The sequence below is a fragment of the Otolemur garnettii genome, unplaced genomic scaffold (assembly GCF_000181295.1).
Source record: "Otolemur garnettii isolate 467f Iridium unplaced genomic scaffold, OtoGar3 scaffold00154, whole genome shotgun sequence".
NCBI lineage: Eukaryota > Metazoa > Chordata > Mammalia > Primates > Galagidae > Otolemur > Otolemur garnettii.
In genome coordinates, this window is record NW_003852549.1 from 281272 (window position 1) to 293393 (window position 12122).

The 12122-nt window shown below is 38.0% G+C and overlaps 2 protein-coding genes across 6 annotated transcripts in view; one reads left to right on the plus strand and one right to left on the minus strand.

Annotated features, from left to right (window-relative positions):
- ERAP1 (endoplasmic reticulum aminopeptidase 1) overlaps nt 1-2684 on the plus strand; it is a 28387-nt gene extending 25703 nt beyond the window's left edge. The window contains exon 19 of one of the 2 annotated variants that reach the window (XM_023519069.1): nt 1022-2684. In XM_023519069.1, the coding sequence (XP_023374837.1) occupies nt 1022-1177 (156 nt within the window). In that variant the 3' untranslated portion in view covers nt 1178-2684. The remainder of the gene's footprint in view (nt 1-1021) is intronic. The other variant, XM_003799704.3, reaches the window with a different exon arrangement.
- A 1315-nt stretch (nt 2685-3999) lies between these two features.
- CAST (calpastatin) overlaps nt 4000-12122 on the minus strand; it is a 128341-nt gene continuing 120218 nt past the window's right edge. For all 4 annotated transcript variants that reach the window (XM_012811347.2, XM_012811346.2, XM_012811345.2 and 1 more), the window contains 3 exons: nt 7485-7556; nt 5993-6058; nt 4000-4776 (listed from right to left, as the gene is read on the minus strand). In XM_012811347.2, coding sequence (XP_012666801.1) covers nt 6008-6058; nt 7485-7556 — 123 coding nt within the window. In that variant the 3' untranslated portion in view covers nt 4000-4776; nt 5993-6007. The remainder of the gene's footprint in view (nt 4777-5992; nt 6059-7484; nt 7557-12122) is intronic.

Here is a 12122-nt window from a genome sequence, read left to right on the forward strand (position 1 = left end):
AAAAAAAAAAAAAAGAAAAGAAAAGTTGCATTGTACTTAATATGATTTTAAAACTCTGCATCATTTAAAATTGGAATTTGATCTTCCTAAAGCCTCCTTTACCCACTTTTCATGCCTAAACTTCCCATGTGTTATTATGACACGAAATGCTAAGGAACAAGCTGTCTGGACTCTGTGCTGAGTAGGTGACAGATAGCCTACTCTGCCTCCTGACTACAAAGATTGGTGGAACATCACTTCATGGCCTTTTGGCTAAGATCAAAAGTCAAAATGGATGGAGTAAATGCTGTGACAATTTATGGGAAAAGGGTATGAACCCTTTAAAGTGGAAGAGAACAGCACAATGGTCATTGCTGTGGCAAAGTCAGCAATTCCTCACGCGAAGTTCACGGGTTTCAGAGATGAAACACGAGCAAAGATATCTTTCAGGAGTTGGCCAGGAGTCTCTTGTCGCTCTAAAACCATGAAGAACTTTATGTAGATTTTGTCTTAAGGGCATGTGCATATATTATAAATAAGGATAAAAAACCTGTCTTGCCACTCTAACTTGCGGAGAACCCCATTCCCCAGCGTTTCTGTAATAACACACAAGGCCAGGCCCATGGAGGAACACTGCATTACATGGTTTAAACTGTTTTGTTTGGCAAAGAAGATGCTCTGCACATTTTGCTTGTTAGATATCATGTTAAAATTAAGTTTGCATCTGTGTGTATAGAACAGAATCCAGATTAAATAGACACATTCAATTAAACCTTGATTATAAAATGGTAAACAGGGAAGTCTTTTCCATTCTGGCAACTGTGTGAACACATAAAGGAGCTGCAGAGAAAACCCTGAGGTGTGAGGCCATTTCATAGGGCTTACGTTTATGTGTCACAATCACATCCGGGCACTGGGGCTGTATAGAATTTTGACAAATGTTGGAATTTTGGCTTTGTTTTTCTTTTAACTAGCCTAGTGTTACATTTGCTTAATGTAATAAAATTAACTTACTAAAATTCCCCAATTTTTCCCCCTCAAGGTAAAAGGATTCTTCAGCTCTTTGAAAGAAAATGGTTCTCAGCTCCGGTGTGTCCAACAAACAATTGAAACCATTGAAGAAAACATACGCTGGATGGATAAGAATTTTGATAAAATCAGAGTCTGGCTGCAAAATGAAAAGCTGGAACTGTTGTAACAAGCTAGAGATGGTTATTTTGGCTCCAGCTGAAGATACTTCCTTTCCTTTTGACCTTTTATTCATTAGACTATTTTTCTAAGAAAACTGTTAGTTTTTTCATCAATGAGCTATTGCTACATTTGACAGGTGTTGTCCTATGATGTCAAGTGGCAGGTTCCTTACTATAAAGAACACAACACCTATTCTTTTCTTTTTCATGCTGAAGCCCCGTGGTGTCCCAAACCCTGTGCCCCACCTGTTTGTCACTCATAAACTGTTTCATCAATTTCCTGGAAAGACTTGGAACAGTGAAGACTACTAACAATGGACACCTGGATCAGAGACAAAGCTGGATTGTGGCTGTGTCCATGATCTCCTGTTGGCCCATCCAGATCCGCTGTCCACCCTTCTCCCTTGCTCCTTGCCTGGGTACCAATGTGTAGAATGATTCGTCAGGCTTCCTGCCTGTTAGATTTTGGACCCAGGAGGATAGTGCTGGGGTCTGGGAGGGGACCAGTGGATGTGCTTCCCTGGTTTCCTGCAGAGTGCCTCAGGCTAGACTCTGCTGACCCCCCTTACCTCCTGACAGGTGGCAGCCCTCTCTCCCACACAGACTTCTCCAGCTCTGCTTCCTCCTCTCACCCTTCAGGACTAGGGGCCTCAGTGGGTCCCGGGGTTCTTTGTGGTTTTCTTACACCTCAGCTCCACCTTGCAAAACTCCCTTCATAGAACCCTGCAAGGAAAACCTTTCACTTGCAATAATACCAGACAGCTGTTGACCCTTAGGGTGGGGGGTGATAATCTTCTCTCTCTGTGCCTTATTTAGCCTAGTAGTTTATAACTCATAGGTAACTTATTATTGGCACTTATTGCCAGTAAATCATTGCAGAGTCATCAATAGATGATCACATATTGTGAAGTGGAAAATATTTGCTTGTATATTAGCCTAACTGATGATAACTTTGGCTTTGAAGTCACATATGAGTTTCTTTTTTTTGCAGTTTTTGGCCAGGGCTGGGTTTGAACCCGCCATCTCTGGCTATGGGGCTGGTGCCCTACTCCTTTGAGCCACAGGCACTGCCCACACATATGAATTTTTTTAATATATGAAAAATTTCAAGATAAAGGAATATGATTGATATGAGAAATGTCAAAATATGTTGCTGTAATACACTATGAATAGAATCACATTTCTGGATTTAAATGTATTTCCAATTCCATTTTTATACTTATTGCATGGTTAATGGTTTTAGAACTAAAAACAGAAACAAATCACTGGTAATTTCAACCCCAGGCTATTTTCCTTCTAAAAATGCATACAAAGACAAGATTTTAATGTAAAATATTTTGCTTTAATTATATTTTATATTTTGATTAATGAAACATGGAAACACTGATTTTCAGTTTTGGTCACCTGAGGAACCTATCTGCATTTCCTTTTGAAAAGCCCATTTTGTAAACAGATGCAATATTACCACAACAGTGTGCCAACAATTCTTTGGTAATAAAAAATGTCTTCCCCCAAGCATACATTTATGATTATTTTCTCCTAATTAGATAACAAAAGGCCTCTGCCTTCACTCTCCTGACTTACCCCAGTCATCTTTAGTTACCAGTAAACACTCCAGTCTCAGAGAAACTTCACATAAAAAGGAAGGCATATTCAGAGTACCTTAAATAAATATTTACTTCTACAGGTATTTTTAAACCTCCAGAATTGGTATGTCATTAAAAATGCTTCTGAATACGCACAGATGTTAGTAATACTGCAGCCACACCCTTACAACCACATCTTATCAATGTCAAAGGTCTCAAAGTCTTTCTTGTTTACAGTTTTGTTTTGTTTGCTTTGTTTTGTTTTGCCTGGGGCTGGGTTTGAATCTACCACCTCTGGCATATGGGGCCAGTGCCCTATCCTTTGAGCCACAGACACCACCCAAGTCTTTCTTGTTTAAACAAACAAAAAAGGAAACACCTATTCTGCCCAAATGGGAGAAGGAGATACACAGTTAAAATCTCTAGGGAAAAGTAGTGGTTTTTTTTGTTTTCTGCCTTAAAAATAGGATAATGACTACATCTCTCATGAGACAGACACATAGCATTTTAAGCAAGCATTTTAAGTAGTTTGAAATCCCATAGGTAACTTTTACAGAGTATTTTTAGAGAATACTAACTAAATTTGATGCCCCTTATAAGCGGTGCTATTCTTTTTGTTTGTCCTGCCCCCATTAGACAGTATGGGTGATATTAGTGAAGCCAGTTAAGTCCTAACAGAAGCTCTAAACCAGCGATTCTCAACCTGTGGGTCGCGACCCCTTTGTTAACAATGAAAATACATCACAGCATTAGGAAGGTTGAGAACCACTGCTCTAAACTGATGCTAAGGCATTTGTTTGCTTTGGAAACAAATTCCAGATCTGCTCTATGTTATGTACCTGACATCCATTCACTACCTGAAAATATAGCTGAAATTAAATATTCATCAAATCCCATCAATGACATTATGTTCACAAGCTTGTCAATGTTCACAAGTGCAACGTTCACAAGCTTGTCACTCAGGAAGATCTTAGAAACCAAAGTTGTAAGACATCAGAGCCTAGTTCTTGAATTATTGTGGGGGAAAAGCAGATTTTAAATTTCAGATAAATGTAGATATATATATTTTTTTTTGAAGTGGAATTTTTTTTTTTAATTAGGTAAACATAACTTCCATAATGCCTCATGCTATACAGTGGAAAGACTGATATGGTAATGGCTACAAGCAAAGAATTCCCGCTAAGGTTTTATATAAAGAATAGAAAGGAGTTTAGCAACGCAGCCAAGAGAGTTCAAGCCATATGAATAGTCTAAGTATTAGATTTTATTTCCTGTTCTCAAAACGTGCAGCACACTGACTTGTCTGGTCTGTAGTTTGTTGACTTGACTGAAGGTTGCTGTGTTTTGTGTTGACCTGAAGGTGCAGAAGAGTGGCAAAGAAGAGTTCAAACTGAGAAGGGTTCAGTGCTTCCTGGTTTCTCCAGGGATTCGACTTACTTTACTGCTCGCAGCCCAAGAGGGAGTTTGTGCCCAATGTATAACATTTTATGTTTCACTCATGAACATTTGCCCCCACCTCCAAATCAAGTACAGTTCAAAAACCCAAGAGGAAAGGGGGTAGGTAAAAAGAAATCAGAACATCAAAGAATGTTTAAAGCATTATTTTCCAAATGCTAACAAAAAAAACAAGGTGCAAACTGAAAATACTAATGAGATTTACAGGCACTGTGTGTACAATGTGCAGAAGTTTGCAAAGGTTTTCTCTCTCTCTTTTTTTTTTTTTTTTTGCTGTTGCTTTAAGAAACTTTATCAAATATATTTATTACAAATATAAAGCTTCTTTTCTATCCCAACCAAAGGCAATTAATTAAAAAAAAATTCAAAGGTTATCAATACTCAGCACAATTACACAGGTGAACCAGAGCAATTCATTTTCTTTCTGGAAAAGAATAACAAACCAATGTTTAGGATGTCAAAGACTCAAATCTAGCAGCCACCCAGAAAACATTATGTTCTGTTGCCAAAGCTTTTTGTTCTTCAAAAGTCACCATTCACCAGCTGAAGATTTTATATGCAGATACCTTGAAAAATTCAAATAAAAAATCCAGTAAAACCACTTGATAATACAATTTTCTTGTTATAAGCACAGTATTAGCACACTAACATTTATCATATAAGCACCGTATAACAGTCCATTAGAAGGAACTTATTCAAAGTAAACAAGAGAGTGGATTATTAAAAGAAATTTTTTTAAATTTGGGGGAAAACAGCAGTTCTAATCAGTAGTCTTCCCTCTTACAGAAAATAAAAATGAATCAATGTAAGCTTCATTTTGTTTCTTTTAGGCTTTGGGAAGTGGGTGCTTGTATGCTTTCAAGGCTTACAGTAAAACCTCCCATATCTGAAGATTAAGATCAGGACCCAGCTCTCCAGACAGATCTCAGATTCCTTCATCTATTGGTTTCCTTCAGTCACCATAATGTAGAATCAAACACAGTACTTCACAAAATTAAGACAAATAAAGTGGCCAATCTTTTCCTTGGCTCTTAGTTCCAAAAACCCTGTAATTTCCCCTAGACACTAAACTTCTCGCTACCCCACACACTGGTATCTTGGGTAATAATATCTTTCTTAAGGACATTTTGCTAAATTGTAACATGATAATTTTGCTTTGTCATAATAATGGATTTCAAAGACTCAACTAGCTTTGTATAGTCATTTTCTTTAAGTGTTTGGCCTAATATTTTAAAGAGCTCTTAATTATAAGATTAAGGTTTTTATTTATTTATTTTTTGGAGACAGAGTCTCAAACTGTTGCCCTCAGTACTGAGTGCCGGATGTCACAGATCACAGCAACGTCTAACTCTTGGGCTTAAGCGATTTTCTTGCCACAGCCTCCCAAGTACCTGGGACTACAGCACCCACCACAATGCTGGGCTATTTTTTGGTTGTAGTTGTCATTGTTATTTGGCAGGCTCGGGCTAGATTTGAACCCACCAGCTCCTGTGTATGTGGCTGGCGCCCTAGCCACTGAGCTACAGGTGCAGAGCCAGATTAAGGATTTTAAAAGTTTCAAGAGCACAGTCACCCCATTTAGTGCTTTTCAGAGAATAATTTACAGTTTTGCAGACTGGGCAGTGTGCATTTCATGCCCATGGCATAAGGGCAGAACAAATGTACAAGAGGTGGGCTCCACATAACACAGGGGTTGGGAGAAGGTGCTGTTGTCTTCATTTACATGCTAATTTAAATGTATATTTACATTTCAGTGAATATCTACATTTACATTTAACTTACCAAATAGTGTAAACTTTAACTTGTATCTCTTTCACCAGTTTTTGGCTTAGAAGTTCCCTCTGTTGTCTAAAAGGAAAAGCAAAACCATCAATGAGCTCTTTCTTTTCTGGGTTAGATCTCTGAAAAACTCATCAACCAGAGGTGCTTTATGAGGTGGAGGGATTCTCAGAATTAAAGAGAGGAAGGACGGCAATCAGTGGGAAAAGAAGATGGTCCTTTCAAAGTTTCTCTTCATTTGGCCCAAATGTATGATTTCTTTTCCCTCAAGTTTATGAGGTTAAAAATAGCCTGAAGTGATCCTAAAGTTCTTACTTCACACTTTTTTTTTTGTTTAAGGCCAAGCTAGGTAAAGGGAAAAAAATGCACAGGCACCCTTGGATAGCAATGTTTCCAGCAATCCACCCTTTTCCTGCACTCGGAGGCATGCTGGTCACCTAATCACTCCTCCAACAGGGTTATTACGCTCTATTATTTATTTGTTAAAGGGCTGTTCAAGTACTTTATATAACCAGAATTAAATAACATGAAAAGAAGTATGTCATCATTAATGCTAGTTCTTATACCCTTTAATGGAATCTACTGTAGGAAGATTTCACTATTTTGTTTTTACTATGAGATTCTTTTTTTTTTTTTTTGGTTAAGCAGGACCAGTCTGGGTTAGAACCCACCATCCCTGGTGCACAGGGCCAGCACTATAATCACTGAGCTACAGGTGCCCAGCCTTATTATGAGCTTTGATGAAACTGGATTAGTCTTTTTAAAGCTACACTTCAGGGGCTCGGCGCCTGTGGCTCAAGTGGCTAAGGCGCCAGCCACATACACCTAAGGTGGCAGGTTCGAATCCCCAGCCCGGGCCTGCCAAACAACAATGACGGCTGCAACCAAAAAATGGCCGGGCGTCTGTGGTCCCAGCTACTTGGGAGGCTGAGGCAGGAGACTCACTGGAGCCCAGGAGTTGGAGGTTGCTGTGAGCGTGATGCCATGGCACTCTGCCCAGGGGGACAGCTTGAGGCTCCGTCTCAAAAAAAATAAAAATAAAAAATAAAGCTACACTTCTAATTTCTCATTGTAGTCAGGGGATTATAGTAATAATCACTTGAATCGTGTTCGTGGAAGTGTCTAACTTCCATTTCTGACTACAGTTTTAAAGTTTTAATAATGGAAAGTTCCCAATATCTATGTTCTAAGTTTATATAGACTACATACTTAGTCTATGGAAATTTTAATAAGGGCAGGAAAGACAGGCACTTATGTTAAGAACATTAATTTAGATAATTAAAGTACCAGTTGCTTCATATATATAACACACACACACACACATATACACAGGTATACACACACACACTTTTTAATTCAATTTCTTTAGCAAGGTATGCTATGGGTTAGTGATTTACAAAATTCTAAATAGAATCTAGTAAGCAATTAAATGACTGAAATCATAACCCCATTGCATGTCACTGTCCCACTGATGTGCAATGTGTTTGCTGTTTACCTTTGCTGAGTCCTTTGCTTTGCCTTCCTTCTTGGCTGCTTTGGAACTGGAAGCCGCCTTCTTGCTCTTATCCTAAAATAAAGGAAATATAATAAAGCAATGACAACTATCAGTCCAGCTAGACATTAACTACTGACTAAAATCAAAATAATTCAGACCATTTCTTTTAGCCTGGAGATCTGTAGTTTAATAATGGAAGACTTCGGGCATTTTAGTCATGGTTTATTTTTGCAGACTGGGCTCACTCTGTCACACAGGCTAGAGTGTAGTAGTGGTAAATGTCTCTAGCTGGGAGTAAAGGGACATGTTACCATGCTGAACTAATTTTGTTAATTCTTTTTTGTAGAGACAGGTCTCACTATGTTGCTGGTCTTGAACTCCTAGCCTCAAAAGATGTCCTCCTGCCTCTACCCCTCAAAGTGCTAGGATGACAGGCACAAGCCACCACACCTGGTCTTAGAAATGGCTCTACTGGCTCAGCGCCTGTGGCTCAAGAGGCTAAGGCACCAGCCACATACGCCTAAGGCGGCGGGTTCGAATCCAGCCCAGGGCTGCCAAAACAATAATGACAGCTGCAACCAAAAAATAGCCAGGCGTTGCGGTGGGAGGCTGAGGCAGGAGACTTGCTTGAGCCCAGGAGTTGGAGGTTGCTGTGAGCGGTGATGCCAGGCAGTCTACCCAGGGGGACAGCTTGAGGCTCTGTCTCAAACAAAACAAAACAAAACAAAAACAAAAACAAAAACAAAAGAAATGGCTTTACTGAACAATAGTAAATGTACACACACATGTTTAAGGTAGGAGGTAAAAAGACAAGGATGAGAATAATGTGAGTCATGTCAATACTCTGCCAAATTCAGTGACACATGATTCAGTGAGGCCTTGTTTTGCTCATCAAAACAGAGCTTATCTATGAGATAACAAATGTGGGCAATGGGTGTGTAGAAAAGGGAACCCTAATACACTGTTGGTAACAATGTAGATTGGCAGAGCCATTATGGAAAACAGTATGGAAGTCCTAAAGAAATTAAAAAGAGAACTACCATATGACCCAGCAATCCCTCTTCCTGGTACATACCCAAACAAGATGAAATCATCACCTCAGACAGATGCCTGCAACTCCATGTTCATTGTAGCACTGTTCATAATCACCAAGATTTGGAAACAGCTACATGTCCATCAACACACAAATGGCTAAAAACAATATGGTGCGTCTATACATGCTAGAGAGTATTAGAAAAGGAGCCTCTGCCATTCACCACAACGTGGATAGCCTTGGAGGACGTCAGTCTGAGTGAAGCGAGCCACGCACAGAAAGAAAAATACTGCATTGACCTCACTCACATGTGGAATACACACATAGGGAAAGTTCAAATACATATAAAGTGAAACGGGACCAGGGAGAGAGATTAGGGAGGTTAGGTCAGAGGAAATGGAACAGCCAAGGTGCAGGGTAAGCTTAGAGATCAAACGTATAACATGAGGGCTAAAGTTAATGAAATTATATTGTATTAAGGATTTTTTTTTTAAATAAGATTGTAGCCATTCTTGTCACCAAGAAGCAACTCTGTGAGATTAGAGGTACATTTATCTGCTTCACTACAGTAACCATTTTAGTATCTATACGTAACCCATGATGTCATGTTGCAAACCTCAAGTATACACAATGAAACTTATTTAAAAAAAAAAAAAACAGAAATCAACTGAATAAAAACCAAACAAAGCTTGTATACTGGGAGTGGCTTTGAGCCGCCAATGGGGAAAAGTCAAGACACTGTTTCCACTGTTCTGGAGGAGAAACATAACAGTGGAAACACTGCAGAAAGCTGGGGCAGGTTACATATCAATAAAGCCCACTCTCCTACAAGGGAAAGAATATTAGAATGACTGCCGATCTCTCTGCTGAAACCTTTCAAGCTAGAAGAGGGTGGTCATTGACTTTTAATCCCCCAAAACAAAATAATTTTCAACCCAGGATCCTGTATCCAGCTAAAGCTTCATTTATGATGAAATGATGGAGAAATTAAATACTTTAATGACATTCACATGTTGAAGAAACTTGCCATAACTACACCAGCTCTCCAGGATATTCTCAGACCTATCCTCCATAATGACCAGCGCAATCCTCCACCACAAAAAGTAAACTCATTCAGAAACTTCTGATCAAACTCCAACTTCCACAGTGGCAAATGGATGAAAAATGTCCACTGGACTTTTGAAAAACTTGATACCCAAAATTTTACCAGGCTTATCAATATTCACAATTAATGTGAATGGCTTAAATTGTCCTCTAAAGAGGCACAGATTGGCTGACTGGATACAACAACTCAGGCCAGATATCTGCTGCATACAAGAATCTCATCTTACCTTAAAAGATAAATATAGACTCAGGGTGAAGGGATGGTTATCTATATTCTAGGAAAATGGAAAGCAGAAAAAAGCAAGTGTTGCAATTTTATTCGCAGATATAATAGGCTTTAAACCAATAAAAGTAAAAAAAGGATAAGGATGGTCACTTCACATTTAGTTTTTTTTTTTTTTGAGACAGAGCCTCAAGCTGTCCCCCTGGGTAGAGTGCCATGGCATCACAGCTCACAGCAACCTCCAACTCCTGGGCTCAAGCGAGTCTCCTGCCTCTGCCTCCCGAGTAGCTGAGACCACAGGCGCCCACCACAATGCCTGGCTGTTTTTTGGTTGCAGCCATCATTGTTGTTTGGCGGGCCCAAACTGGATTCAAACCCGCCACCTTAGGTGTATGTGGCTGGCGTCTTAGCCACTTGAGCCACAGGCACCAAGTCCACTTTATATTTGTTAAGGGTAATACTCCCTATGATGAGATTTCAATTATTATTTATGCACCCAACCACAATGCACCTCAAGTTATAAGAGAGACTCTAACAGACATGATCAACTTGATTTCCTCCAGCTCCATCACAGTCGGAGATTTTAACACTCCTTTGGCAGTATTGGATAGATCCTCCAATAAGAAGCTAAGCAAAGAAATTTTAGATTTAAACTAAACCATTTGACATTTGGATTTCCATTCAATAAAAAAAAAAAAAACATTTGGATTTAACAGACATCTGCAGAACATTTCATCCTAACAAAACTGAATACACATTCTTCTCATCAGCCCACAGAATGTACCCCAAAATTGACTACATCTTAGGTCACAAGTTTAACCTCAGTAATTTTAAAAAAATAGAAATTATTCCTTGCATCTTTTCGGACCATCATGGAATAAAAGTTGAACTCAAACTCAGTAACAGGAATCTGCATACTCCTACAAAAACATGAAAGCTAAATAACCTTATGCTAAATGATAGCTGGGTCATAGATGAGATTAAGAAGGAAATTACCAAAGTGTTGGAACAAAACAATAATGAACACACGAAGTATCAAAACCTCTGGGATACCACAAAGGCAGTCCTAAGAGAAAAATTTATAGCACTGCAAGCCTTTCTCAAGAGAATGAAGAGATAAAGTTAACAACTTAATGGGACATCTCAAGCAACTGGAAAAGGAAGAACATTCCAATCCCAAACCCAGCAGCAGGAAAAAAATAACCAAAATTGGAGCAGAATTAAGTGAAACTTAAAACAAAAGGAGTATACAACAGATCAATAAATCAAAAGTTTGGTTTTTTGGAAAGGTTTTATTATTTATTTATTTTTTATTTTTTTATTATTTTATTTTCTTATTTATTATTTATTATTTAAATAACATTATTATTATTAAATAATTTTTTATTTTTTTATTATTTTATTTTTTATTATTTATTTTATTTTATTATTTATTATTATTTTCAATAATAAACCTTTGGCTTATAAAAATAAAGCCCATTTTCCTACAAGGGAAAGAATTAAATGAAATTGAAAACAAGGATTATACAACAGATCAATAAATCAAAAAGTTGCTTTTTGAAAAGGTCAACAAAATAGATAAACCTTTGGCTAACCTAACCAGAAAAAAAAAAGATAAAATCTTTACTTTTATCAATCAAAAATGGTAAAGATGAAATAATAACAGACCCATCAGAAATTCCAAAAATGCTGAATGAATATTACAAGAAACTTTATTCTCAGAAATATGAAAATTTGAAGGAAATGGACCAATACTTGGAAGCACACCACCTTCCAAGACTTAGACACAATGAAGTGGAAATGTTGAACAGGCCTACATCAAGTTCTGAAATACCATCAACTATACAAAATCTCCCTAAAAAGAAAAGCCCAGGACCAGACAGCTTCACGTCAGAATTCTACCAAACCTTTAAAGAGGAACTAGTACCTATTACTTCCCCTTTTCCAAAATATAGAAAAAGAAGGAATACTACCCAACACATTCTATGAAGCAAACATCACCTTGATCCCCAAACCAGGAAAAGATCAAACAAGAAAAGAAAATTATAGACCAATATCACTAATGAATATCAATACAAAAATACTCAAAAACATCCTAACAAACAGAATCCAAGTGGGTTTTATTCTAGGGTCTCAAAGCTGGTTCAATATCTGTAAATTTATAAATATAACTCAGCACATAAATTAAAAAACAAAGACCATATGATTCTCTCAATTGATGCAGAAAAAGCTTTTGATAATATCCAGCATCCCTTCATGATCCAAACACTTAAGAAAA